The sequence below is a fragment of the Pelmatolapia mariae genome, linkage group LG16_19 (assembly GCF_036321145.2).
Source record: "Pelmatolapia mariae isolate MD_Pm_ZW linkage group LG16_19, Pm_UMD_F_2, whole genome shotgun sequence".
Classification (NCBI taxonomy): Eukaryota; Metazoa; Chordata; class Actinopteri; order Cichliformes; family Cichlidae; genus Pelmatolapia; species Pelmatolapia mariae.
The window spans coordinates 23,305,086-23,319,049 of record NC_086241.1 but is presented as its reverse complement, the minus strand read 5'-3'; the positions used below and the strand labels follow the sequence as shown (position 1 = coordinate 23,319,049).

Sequence of the window (13,964 nt, the reverse complement as noted above, 5' to 3'; positions counted from 1 at the left end):
AAATTTCCTCCCTAATAAATATTCCACATTCAGCTGGTAGTGGTATTATAACTAAGTGGAAGGGATTTGGAATGACAGCAACTCAACCATGACGCAGTAGGCCATGTAAAATAACAGAGTGGGGATTGGTGGGTGCTGAGGCACATAGAGGAAAGATTCTGCATGGGTTTCCATGACTGAGCAGTTACAGCCAAGCCTTTCATCACTAAACATAATGCAAAGTGCCAGATGCACTGGTGTAAAGCACATCGCCACTAGACTCTGTCTGGCAATCTGATGGATGAGTCTGAGTTTGGTTGTTGCCAGGAGAATTGTACTTGTCTGACTCCATAGTACCAAGTGTAAAGTTTGGTGGAGGGGTGATTATGGTGTGAGGTTGTTTTTCAGGCTCGGTTCCTCAGTTCCAGTCAAATAAATTTGGCCAATTTCATGCTCCCAACTTTGTGGGAACAGTTTGGGGATGGTCCCTTCCAATTCCAACTTGGTTGCGGACCAGTGCACAGAACAAGGTCTATGAATGAGCATGTTTGGTGTGGAAGAGCTTGACTGACCTGCACAGAGTTCTGACCTCAACAAATCACCTTCAGGAATTAGAGTAGGGACTGCGAGCCAGGCCTCCTTGTCTAGCATCAGTGTCTGACCAATTATGCTTCTAAAAGAATGGTACAAAATTCCCATAAGCATTCCTAAAACTTGTGGAAAGCCTTCCCAGAAGAGTTGAAGCTGTTTTAGCTGCAAAGCATGGGCCGACATCATATCAAACCCTATGGATTAAGAATGGGATGTCACTCAAGTTCTATGGCTGTGAAAGATGGCTGAATACTTTATAATCTAGCATTATTATCTCTTCCACCTTGAAGGAGAGGTCAGAGGTCAAATTTGACATCTTTATATGGTACTTTCTATATGTTAACAATACACACCACACTTATAAGAATCATAGTTTCTAAGTTCTAAGGCTTTTTGTCTATTTTTGACCAATAAATCATTAAGTTTATCTTGAAGACCTTGGTGGATGTAAGCCAAATTTGAGTGGATTTTTAACATGACCTCACTCTATACCCCTTTTCAAGCTCCTTAGATTATTATAACCTGGATGACTGAGAACCTACACAGACATATTTACAGACAGACAGACATACATGCATTCACTTTTGTTTTTTGCTTTTTTGTTTTTTCACTCACCAGTTTAAATTGTAAAGGTTTTATAGTCATGTGTCATGAGGGAAATGGCAACTCCAGCTGTCAGGTGGCTGCTGACACTGTCAGCTGTAGCTACACATTTCTTAAAATTAGTCAGAATTTATTAGAATTAGCAGGGAATTCCCCTCCATCAATGCCACTGGACTATTCTTGATCGTCTTGATGTTGTCACTTTAAAATACAAAACAGTCCAAAAAGTCGGGGCACTAAATTTCGTCAGTGAAGTAGAATGAGCACACTGCGTTTTTTGTTTGCAGTGAAGCTCGTGTTGCACCTTCCTTTGCCAACACAGATTCACATTGCCACATGTAACCGCTATAACAATTCTCAGAATTTAACACCTTGTATTTCAGTTTAGAGTGTTTATATGTTTTTAATCTTTCAGGCGGGTTGGTGGTTTAGATTTGTACATACACATATATATACATGGAGACACAACTGCCTTCAGACTGTTAGTGTTTCATTCACACATCAAGCAATACTTTAGCTTCCTGCTATATCTTCCATCAGTACCATCTCAGGCCTTCTGCATTTACCTCAGCTACATAAGAGTATGAACTTGAAAAACCTCAGAGACGGGAACATAATAAAACCTCACACTCTATCACTTCATCTAACCTTTCTCAAAACGGCGCTGCACCCACTGCCAGCAGCAGTGAAAGTGACTCCTATGTTAACTGCAGTCAATTCAAATCATATCACAACTCCTTCTGTGGGATGTAAGTCTTGCTTTTGAATATATTCAGACTCTACAAGAAGAAGTAATCAGTTCTAGTCAACCTACAGGGTCCTTTTTTCAATCCTGCTCCCAAATGAGGTGCATACTCTTAGACATCAGACAGAGTAAGACAAGATAGGATATACTGTATCTTCTCCTCATGCCCAGATCACTATATATCTTTCTCTTTCTAAATCATTAGAAGATTGCTATTTATGTACTGTAGTACCCTTTCTACTCTATTTGAGCACTCATAATGCTTTCTACTACAAGTCTCATTCACCCAATCACACATATCCATATAGTTTTTTGTTTAACACTCACACACACAAAAACTCACAGGGGCAAACCTTCACTTGCTGCTGATGGATGCCTCAGGGCCAAGTCAGGGTTCAGCATCTTCCCCAAGGGTACTTCGACATGCTGACTAGTGAATTGGTAGACAACCTTTTGGTTTCCAAATCTCATAATGTTTTAGTTACTCCACTGTGCAACTAACAAAAACTCAAATTAATTTAAATTTATTTGATTTCCCCCTTAGTTTGCGTCACGAACCCTCCCTTCAAACAAGATATCTGCCACCACAAACAGTGCAAACTTGTGATGGTTTAATATATTTTGTCTACACAAAGGAAAAAACAAAAACAAAATTGAAGTCACACATCACAGTCCGAGTGGCTTCTTGTTGTCACACTTTAAGTGTTAATACCCAATAACGATAAACTTTTAGAAACAACATATATGAATGTTACTGTTATGTTCTCAGTATGTATGTAGATTTATGCCACATATATGTATGTATATGCATGCAAATACATAATGACCACCTGCCTCACAGCTTGTGATTTAAAGTACCATTGTCATCCCAATTACAAAGTAAAATACAAAAAAAACTGAAATGGCAAATAGGATGACAATTGATACAAGTACAATATATCTTAAATGAGGGTATTTTAATGCATTGCATGTCCTGGGGCACAGGATGTTAACATGCAACTACTACTGTTGTTCATGTGTGACATTTACCCAAATGTAATGTGTGATGTCAGAAAGGAGAGGTGGGATTTGAACACTTCACATAAACTTTGCAAAGATATTTCAAGCCTTGCTGCTCCTTTTACAACCATAACTGGCAGACTCTGCAGGATTTACAGTTAAAAAACATACTTGGTTACTCTGTTTCTAACTGTAAGTATTCCTTACTATAGTTTTCTTTGTCTATATAGCAGCACAGTGGTCTGTTGCTCCTGTATTTACATGCATTTTTCTGCCTGTGATGATTTATTATGACATTCTTTCTTATTTTCATAAAGTGACAGGCAAGATGGCTGGTGGAAACATGACCCTGGACTCTGTTGCAGTTCCATCAAACCAGAGCAGCTGTGATGTGTTTGTGTACCAAAGAGCCGCAGTGGTCCTTTTCCCCATTTTCTACTCTGTGGTATTCATCATCAGCACATGCGGCAACAGTTTGGTTCTCCGTGTCATCTGCCAGAGAAAACAGAAGTTCAACTCCACCTCCATTTATCTGGTCAACCTTGCTTTATCTGATGCTCTGTTCACAGTGGCACTTCCTGGGAGAATTACCTACTACATCCGTCACTTTGACTGGCCTTTTGGTGACCTTCTCTGCAAAGTGACCACACTTCTTTTCTTTACAAACACATATGCAGGTAATATGAGAAATTTTGTCATTGTACTTTGGAGCTTGTCTTTGTGTGTGTTTGTACAGGTGCTGCCAGATCTATATACTAGTTTTAGTTCACTTTTTTCTATTTAGAAAGACACATGCAAAACATGTCAGTAATTACAGACATGATCAGTACATCATATCTGTCACATATGACATATATGTCTATTAACACTACAAAAGCATTGCATTTAAACTTTTAAAATACATGAAACATTTCCAAATGTTCAACAACAAAACAAAATGCTCAGATTGCAGCTGGGATGGTGAACACAATAAGCAAAAGCTGTGTGTCATTTCCATTACATTCTCACCAGGTATCGGCTTCATGACCTGCATCAGCTTGGACAGATACCTGGCCATGGTGCATCCACACCGGCTGCAGTGTTTAAGGAGTGTAAAGGTTGTTCGAAGGGTGTGCTGCCTGGTCTGGGCTCTAGTGTTTCTGGAGGTAGCGCCTCTGCTGTTCCGCAGCATGCTGCATGAGCATCAGGGAAGACGAACCTGCATGGAGTACTTCAACTTCGAGGGCTCCCGCTTCACTCCGTATCTCCTGATTCTGGCCTGCGTCGTGTCCTTCTGCTGCCCGCTTACCATTATCATGTGCTGCTATGCCAAGATCAACATTAAACTGCGAGATGCAGCTAAAAAGAACTCTGTAACTGGTCGCTCAAGGAGGAATCACAGGGCCAACACTATTATTCTGCTCATCCTCCTCACCTTCATCGTATGTTTTAGCCCTTATCACATCAATGTCATCCAGTTTATGGCCAGAAAAATACACCACCAGCCAACCTGTGAAGAACTGAGAGCCTTTAAGGTGTCCTTACAGGTGAGAATTGTTGTGTTTTTATTCCAATTGATTTTAAACTGTCCCCGTCATTTTTCTTTCTTTTTTTCCTATTCATAATTTACCCTTACCTTCTAGATTACCGTTTCGTTAATGAACTTCAACTGCTGCTTGGATCCAGTCATCTACTTTTTTGCCATTAAGACATACAAGAAGAGGGTGATGAGCCTGTTTAAAGACTATCTCTATACTTCCGGCGCCTCCTCCAAAATGACAGCTGAGAACAGCAGCAGCAACACCTGAGAAACCACAGCTGATTCTGCAAGATGTACATATAGAACATATGCCACAGACCTATTTTCCATGCTAAACTAAAAAAGAAAGAAAAAGAAAAGGGCTTTATTTTACATAGTCTCTTCTGCTGATGTGGTTTTTTAAATCCCTTCCATCTAAAATATATATCAATTGTGTATGGACACATGCAGTGTATGTGCCTTAATTTAGCTGTAAAAAAAAAACAACTAAATCCTTTTTCCGCTGTTAGTGTTGCACCCAGTATTTGTTTGTACTGTATATATTGCCAAGTGGTTTTGTTGTTGTTGTTGTTGTTTTTGTTCATATGATTGCCTTTTCTTTTCTTCTTTATGTTTTTTCTTTATTTTTTTTTTAGTTTAGTTTTTTAATTTGTTTGATTTTGTTTTTTGGTTACAATGTGTATTCAGTCTAGTATCAACAGCATCATACAGTAATCGTAAAAGGAAGTTACTCTAATTCATGTTTTCGTGGTAAAAGGGATTTTTGTATAGTTATGTATTTGTGCATTGTTAAGAAAATGTCCCAACCTATGTGTTTGTTTCCAAACTCTTTCTGAAAATACTGCGGTCATTAATGCAACACGGAAGCAGCTTGTACTTCCTTTTTTTGTTAGAGAAGCACATACCCAGCCAAGTCTTGGGTGAAATTTTTCACTGTAAGAGGAACCATTTGAGCAAATTTGTAAAGCATACGCTCCTGCTATCAAAGATATTATTCATATGATCCCAGCAGTATTACGTATTTCACAAAATGGAAGAACTGCGGGTAGGACAAAATGAGAACATGTCACACTTCTCTCTTTCATACCCACATCTGAGTTTTGTGTGGGAGTACGCAGATGAAAATCACCACTTCCTCACCCACCTTTCCTGCTCCCCTATCATAGGCCTCATTCCTGCTGGGCTCCACATTTTGTGGTGAGGGTACACTGTGTATTTTGTGTGTGTATGTGTGTGTGTGTGTGTGTGTGTGTGTGCCCCTTGTACATTTACGCAGGTGCACATTGTCTGTTTATAGCACAAAGTGTCATATTTAAATTTAACCTTTCGCATTTCCTGAGTTTTTCTGGAGATGTTGCCCTTTAGTTTTACATCGAAAACAATGTGCATAAACTATTCCATAAAGAAACATTAAACTGCTTTGAATGATTACTAATTTTTTTTGTTGTTTTTTTATTACTGGGGAATTTATTCACTTGTCAAGACACGGGTTACACAAACAAGGAAATAAATGTTTTTTTTTCCTTCTAGTGTTCTGAGGTTCTGAGGAAAACACAGTGAAATGAAAAAAAAATGAAAGATGATTAAAACAGTAGAAAGCAACATCATTGTCAGATCAGAATAGTAAGGGTTAATGAGTTCTACTAAGTCAATCCGAATTACCTTGAATGATTTTACATATTTTTTTAAGGTAAATTAAGAAACATTTTATGTGTTCATGTATATGACACTAGCATTTGATGTATATGATGAAAATGTATAAATAAAGACACAATAATACTAACAAAATTAAGCAGCATTAATGGAAATGGCTTCATTTGTTTGAGATCTGCTCAGTAATTCACTGTATATTGTATGAACCCAATTATGTCTAAGTGATCCTTAAATTAGGAGAAAAATGATCGTTTAACACATCAAACAAAGGGGTTGTTCGAAACGGCATTTTAGCTCATCAGAAATGGTAACCACAAAGGCAAACGAAATACTTCCTAGTATGAGAAAATAATGCAATAAATTGTTTATCACATCTGGCAAGAACCCGCAAGTTTGGTACTCTATGTAGATCTTTACATAGAGTACCAAACTCTGGTGCAACACAAGAAGTTCCCCCAGAAACATTCTCGTGTGTGTGTGTGTGTGTGTGTGTGTGTGTGTGAGTTGTGTGTGTGTGCGTGTGTGTGTGTGTGTGTGTGTGTTCCTGTCTAGCTATCTTTGTGAGGACCAAAATCTGCATTCTACTATACTTGTGAGAACCAACAGTCACTTGTGAGGACACACACCGGTCCTCACAAATTTGAAGGCCTTTAAAATGTGGTTTTAGTGTCAGGGTTACAATTAGGTTAAGGTTAGGTTTAGGGTAAGGGTTGGGGTTAGGCATTCATTTTTAATGGTTAGGGTTAGGGTAAGGGCTAGGGAAACCATTATGTCAATGAAGGTCCTCACTAAGATAGCTGAATGGGCTTGTGTGTTTGTGTGTGTGTGTGTGTGTGTGTGTGTGTGTGAGAGAGAGAGAGAGAGAGAGTGTGTGCGTGTTTGTGTTTTGTGTGTGTGTTTGTTTGTTTGTTTGTGCATGGACAGCACAGAGGTACAGAGGTTAGCAGGAAATTGCTGCTGCTATGTGGGCTGCAACAAAGACAAGCTTGTTAGGCTAATTAGTATATTCTATATTAGATGCTCGGATGTGAGAATGCGATGTAATTCTCACATTAACTAACTAGGTAATTAACTTTTTACCCTGTTCAAGCTGGGATAAGGTAGTTATGAAAGTGGATGGATGGATGGATGGATGGATGGATGGATGGATGGATGGACTAATTTGGGATTAATTTAGTTTGGGGACAGGGTGAGCAATCTGAGCAGAGAAGCCCACACTTTTCTTTACCCCAACCACCACTAAGACATTCTCAAGAGACGTAATCTCTCCAGTAAGTCCTGGGTCTACCCCTGGGCCTCCTCCCAGTTGGACATGCCCAGAATACTTAACAGAAGAGGTTTTCAGGAGGCATCCTTGTCAGATGCTGGGACCATCTCAACTTTCTATGTGAAGAAACAACGGCGCTACTTTGAGTCCCTCTTGAATGACTGAGCTCTTCACCCTATCTCTAAGAGCCACTCTTTGAAGGAAAATAATTTCTGCTGCTTGTATGTGTGATATCTAATGAGCTTGGAAAGAAAGTACGGAAGCGTAGAGCTGCCACCAAGGCAAAAGAAAAATAGAAGTATATCATGTTATAACGTGAAAAGTTTATTGTTCTAACAAGATACTTTTCACGTTTGAACAACATAATATCACGTTATTACAATATACATAATTATCACGTTCGTACAATATAAATATTATATTGGACGAACGTGATAATTATATTGTACGGACGTGATAATTATGTATATTGTAATAACGTGATATTATGTTGTTCAAACGTGAAAAGTATATTGTACAAACATGATAGTATATTGTACAAACATGAAAAGTATCTTGTTAGAACAATACACGTTTTTCACGTTATAACGTGATATACTTCTATTTTTATTTTGCCTGGGTGGCAGCTCTACGCTTCCGTAAGAAAGTGACTAGATTTCTTTAAGTTTTTTTTAACGAGGTTTCAGCTCTCATCTGAGAAGCTTCTTCGGGTAAAAAACCAAATGGTAAAGAGTCTCAGGTATTTAATCCCTAGTGGGAGTTGTTAAGAGGGTCGTTGACCCACTATTGATCATGTGCCTCATCACATGCTCCAAGGTGTGAAAAAGGTTTTGGGTGAAACCATTGTGAGACTTTGCCTCACCCCATTATGTGACCCATTGAGATCATCTGACGCAATATGTGAGTGGGGTTGAGGCGCCTTGGAAGGGATCTCAAAACTGCATTGTAGGTGCCAGACAGTTGGTGTCATAAGCCACCCCCTCTGTTCTAAGATGCTTGTTCACAGTGGGCATAGATGGTCTCTTTCACTCCTGTTTCCAGCCATCTGTCTTCTCTATAGCGTATAAAAGCCTATTTCGCCTTAAATGGTGCACAATTGCAGAGGTGGGAAGCAATGAAGCAAAAATCCTGCGTTAGTGTACTTAAGTAGAATTTTCCATTATCTTTACTTTCCTTGAGTATTTATTTTTCTGGAAACTTTTTACTTTTACTTCTTACATTTTAACACAAATATCTCTAATTTCTACTGCTTACATTTTCAAAACAGGGTAGTTACTTTTAGTTTAATAGAATAGAATAGAATAGAATAGCCTTTATTGTCATTGTACAGGGTACAACGAAATTGGAGTGCCACTCCCTTGGTGCAAAATACAATAATAAATATAAATGTAAAATATAAAAGGTGCAATAAAACAAACAATAGTAGGTACAATATATACAGGATAGCAGCATTAATATAATGACAGTAAGAATAGCAGCATAATAATTGACGGTGACAGTATGGAGTAGCTAAGCAGTTTCAATTGTTTTTGTGATTATTTACTATGGTGATAGCTCTGGGAAAGAAGCTATCCCTGAATCTGTTTGTCCTGGTTTTATGTGACCTGTACCGTCGGCCTGATGGTAATAGTTCAAACACTTGGTTGCTGGGGTGAGAATGGTCCTTGATGATATTGCCAGCTCTGCTGAGGTACCGAGAGTTTGCAATGACCTCCAGGCTGGGCAGAGAGCAGCCGGTGATCTTCTGGGCTGTGTTGATGACCCTCTGCAGTGCTTTCCTGTCTGCAGCTGAGCACCCTGCATACCATGTTGTTATGCTGTACGTTAGGATGCTCTCTATGGTGGCTCTGTAGAATGTCACCAGCAGCCTCTCCTCCAGGTTGTTCCTCCTGAGCACTCTCAGAAAGTGGAGACGCTGCTGGGCCTTTTTTACCACCGCCGTGGTATTTGCAGACCAGGAGAGATCATCAGAGATCTGCACGCCCAGAAACCTCATGGAGTGCACCCTCTCCACACAGCTCCCGTGAATGTACAGTGGGGCCGGGTCTGCTCTGCCCTTCCTGAAGTCCAAGATGAGTTCTTTAGTTTTTGTGGTGTTCAGTTGGAGGTTATTAACTGAACACCACTCAGTCAGTCTGTTGACCTCATCTCTGTAGTCCGACTCATCCCCCCTTGAGATGAGTCCAACCACGGTGGTGTCATCCGCAAACTTTATGATGGTGTTTGAGAGATGGGTAGGGGAGCAGTCGGATGTGTAGAGTGTAAACAGGAGGGGACTCAGAACACATCCTTGTGGAGACCCGGTGCTGAGTGTGATGGTGCTGGACAGGTGTGGGCCGAGTCTGACAGACTGTGGTCTATTTGTCAGGAAGTCCTTGATCCAGAGGCAGATGGGGGTGGAGAGTCCCAGGTGAGACATTTGAGGAGTAATCATTTCATGTTACTGTATGCCTTCAATCCTGAATGTTTTTGATTCAATCACCACGGCTTATCATGAAAAAGGCAAATAAAAAAGACAAAATCGTGTAATTTATGCATGATTTACTGCGCCATATTCAGGTGTTCTTACTTCAGCATCTAGCTACTGCTACAGAGAGAAATGAGCACAAAGAGTGACGTTTTTGGGTTTTTTTAAGCGGTAGGTAATTTCAAATGCAACGTTTCTATCAGCTCAAAAAACATCAGCAAACACACAAACTGTTTCTGTGCAGCTTAGGCCACACTCTGTATGCTAGCTAAAGGTACAATTGCTATATTTCCCAAGAGGAGAAAAGAATGAGAGCTCGCTTCACTCAAAGATGGAGCAAGATGTAAGTAAGAAAGGAGAGGAAAACAGAGCTTATATTTAAAGGTAAGAACTGCTAGTTATGGAGCAAGAGACATTAGAAAAGAGAAAAAAAGTACTTTTGCGAAATCCGAAATGCGATCTTTTTTCTTTTTTTCTTTTTTTTTGAGATCCCAAGAAAGACTTTTTCCCCCCTGTATTTATTGAACTTCCATCGGTACCTGAGAGGCTGTACAAAGCACTGCAGCTAGATGTTATAGTTTTTCTCGATTGCTTAAACACATTTCTTGAAACTATGCTTTGTATTCTCAAAACAGTAAACACAAATCTATAACGTCTCACCCAATTTCCCAAACATCGTATTTTCAGGTCAAAATGAAGCTCTACACCCAAAACCATAGGGTTAGGGTTAGGGTTAACATCTTTCTGCCTGGGAGAGTATGCAGGCAGAAAGATGTTAGAAAAACTTGGGTTATTGGTAAACCAGTCATGAACCAGAGCAGGGCTTCAAAGCTGACGTTATCCCAAACAACAACGTAGTGAGGCTGCTCTGGCTGTGCTGGTTCCCTGTAGTCCAACTGGAACATATGCTGTCTTAGACCATCAAGAAAAGTAAGGCGAAGCATAGTGTTATAGGGTCCTAGAATGGCATGGCGGTGGAGTATCCCTCGTTGGCTGATGGCTGCGCACAGAGTGACATCCTCCACGCTGATCAGGGACATTTACAATAGCCCGATGGCCAATTATGTTCCTCCACCTCTACCTCCTGCACCTCCTCCTCACTGGTGTCCTAGACCACCTTCTCCTCCTCCTCCTCCTCGACCTCTTCCTTTGCTTGTCTTTGGATCCATTGTTTCAAACCTAAATGAGATGACTTTGGCCATTTTGTCTATCCATCAAAGTTTCTGATTGGTGGGTGATATATTTTGACTCCTAGTGTTTCCACTTCATTAATTGTGTGCTAATTGAGCTAAAGCTGTGCTGATGTGAGTTAACATTATTGACTGCTAGTGCTTTCTAAGTGACCACGTGGTGTCAGCACTGACAAATGTAGGGATTTGTGTGTAGAGTTTTGCAGTAACAGTTCACCACGTCTGACTCATGTGATAAAGCAGGGGCATATGTTTTTTAGTTCAAGGAAATGGGTGTGCTTTTTGGAAATGGCATTATGGTTTTGAAATTTGGGTTCACAATATTGGTTATAGTGTTTAAGCAATAAAGAAAAACTGTAAGATCTCTGTCCCATTTACGAATAGCACTCAATGTGCTGCTATGTTGAGCATATAGTACAATAATATAGCACAAGGTTCAGTTTGCTTTGGACAAAAATAGCTGGTAGAAACATCCTCAGTTATTTTTGTTTACTTTCTTACTTTAAGTTTATTTCAGAGCCTGTACTTTTCCACTTTTGCTTCAGTGAAGAAGTTGAAACAGTACTTCAACTTTTACAAGATTATTTTTAAACAAACTTTGTGTGTTGAGCAGCAGAGTTGAGTTGAGTATGTGGTTTGCGCCAATGAAAGACTTGCCAAATCTTCTCTATCACTGTCAAACAGCTTATTCTCCTATTAACCCTTGTTTGGTGTTGGTTATTGGATCAGATTATTGATGTCTGAAAAATAAACAAGACATACTGGCAATTTACCAATTTATTAATTTAACTAACAGGAACCTCTGACCAACTGCCTGGTCTTCCAAGATGACAATGCTCGCCCCATAGAGTGGGTTTCATCAGAGACTACCTCCAGAATTTAGTAATGGAGAGGATACAGTGTCTTGCTTGTAGCCCTGACCAAGTTCCCCATGCTGTTCAAGCCAGAGTGACCAACACAGCTTCATTGGGTGACTTCCATCCAATGCTAGTTGAAGAATGGGTTTTCAACAATATAAAACTTGTTGCATAGAAGCATTGTTACAAGAGAAATATTTAACCAAAGACAAATTTCCTTAATTTTTTCTAAAATTTATATTCTAGCATAATACAATAAAGTATGATGATGATAATAATAATAATAATAATAATAATAATAATATTTAAAATAATATAATATAGTATAAGAGCACTCAGAGAGCACAGCTTCCCGAAGGGCCGAGGCTATACTAAAACTTTGAGATTTTATAATGTTTTTATTAAAACATGCTGATGTCAGGCTGTCATGGGGTCAAATAAAATGTGTGCTCTCTCCATGCCCTTTCATATGATATATTACGTGATACTGTTTCTTGACATTTTTTTTTTCAAGAACAACTTTGACCTTGGATGCTAACAATGACTGCCAAGGTCAAATCCTTAACCAACCTAGGTACTCATGTCCTCCAAGGCCTAGTAGATTTTTTATGAAGCTTCAAAAGGCTTTAAAAAATTGTGAGTAGTACAGTAAGGTTTTTTTTATTATTATTATTTTCACATTTGGTGTGACCTTGAGTTTAACCTTGATTCACCAAAATTAAATCAGCTTGCACTGTTATTAGCTACCATCACACAAAATTTGAAATTGATATCTTGAAAAACTGTGGATGCTAGACTTCTAACAAACAGACAAACAAATAAACTGAACCGGTTACATACTCTCTCCATTTCACCCAAAGTTGAATAGACTTTTTATTTGATTTTTATTCTTCAGTAGAAATAAAATTAAACAGCGCAGGATGCTGTTACCTTTGGGATCAAACCAGTTCAGTCTGTTAGAAAAACAGATTTAATTTGTTAGGCAAGGTTGTTGTCAAAGCAGATACTAAAGAGAAGTACTTGTGTGAGATAAACTATCTTAACCACTGTACGTAGAACCTCAAAGAAATTCCTGAAATTGTCAATTATCTCTGAGTTGCTTTATCTTATTTGTACAAAACTCTTGAATCTGATTTTAGTGAAACATTTTAAACATTTTACCAGTTAATGTTAATTTTCAAACTTCAATATCTATCTATTAATTCCATGCAATTTCCTCTAGTTAGGGCAATGTGTACACCCTGCATGCACAGATAGTGACATAAATCTCTTTGACGACTGCTGATTCCAACACTGACTTGGAATTTATCTCTTTTTGTTGCAGGTAAAAGAACTGTAAAGGCATTACTGCCATCCTGTGACTTCTTTATGCTATGACGCAAGTACTGTGTGTACCATGTGTTGAGAGCGAAGCTTTGACCTTCTCGTTTTCTTTCTCCTGTTGCAACATAATCTAAATATCTCAACCTGCAGTGCATTCCACTTGCCAAAAGAGAGCACTGCTCCTGAGTAGATGTTCATGATCTCACAGAGAGAGTTTGATAATCGGCCAAATACAGTTAAGAAAAACAGTTGTGACATGGCAAGAAAGGCACATGTATAAAGATTGCAAGAGCATAGTCATTGCGACATGTCCTCTGCTCCACATGGTCCCACTTCCCACTAATAAACTGTATAAAGTCATTGTCATCACAGGAACCCATTGGTCCACAGGCCACTGAATTGCATTGATGTTGAAATGATGATTTGTAAATATGTTTAAAAGTAGTTACATGAACTTGGTTTTGAAGTTCTTTTAACCAGAACAGCATCAGCTGTTATTGTCCTATAAATGAATTAAAGTAAATTGTGCTCTCAAATATTAATGCAATCACCCTATATACAATATTGGTTAGTCTCATGGGAATTTTGTTACTTGGTATATTTGTTTTTGGCTTGTTTTCAGCAGTATGATGAATAGCCACAGGAGTTTCCTGTTGCTGTTGCACTATTCTGAACCACAAGCTGAACAGCCTTTAAAAGATTGCTATCGCACTATTGATAAGCAACTCTACACATTTTTAAAATCTGTTTGTAGTATAAAAAACAACGCTA

At 39.0% G+C, this 13,964-nt stretch overlaps 1 protein-coding gene across 1 annotated transcript; it reads left to right on the top strand.

Annotated features, from left to right (window-relative positions):
• The first annotated feature begins 3,245 nt into the window (after positions 1-3,245).
• Positions 3,246-4,704, top strand: si:ch211-184m13.4 (uncharacterized protein LOC798560 homolog). The gene is made up of 3 exons (XM_063497562.1): positions 3,246-3,594; positions 3,929-4,443; positions 4,540-4,704. The coding sequence occupies exons 1-3, from the start codon at positions 3,246-3,248 to the stop codon at positions 4,702-4,704; spliced, it is 1,029 nt and encodes a 342-aa protein (XP_063353632.1).
• The last annotated feature ends 9,260 nt before the right edge of the window (positions 4,705-13,964 follow it).

Excerpts from the sequence above, each read along its gene's own strand:
- si:ch211-184m13.4 (XM_063497562.1), top strand. The coding sequence starts at position 3,246 with ATGGCTGGTGGAAACATGACCCTGGACTCTGTTGCAGTTCCATCAAAC. Across the intron at positions 3,595-3,928 it reads CTTTACAAACACATATGCAG|GTATCGGCTTCATGACCTGC; the intron begins GTAATATGAGAA and ends CATTCTCACCAG. Across the intron at positions 4,444-4,539 it reads CCTTTAAGGTGTCCTTACAG|ATTACCGTTTCGTTAATGAA; the intron begins GTGAGAATTGTT and ends CTTACCTTCTAG.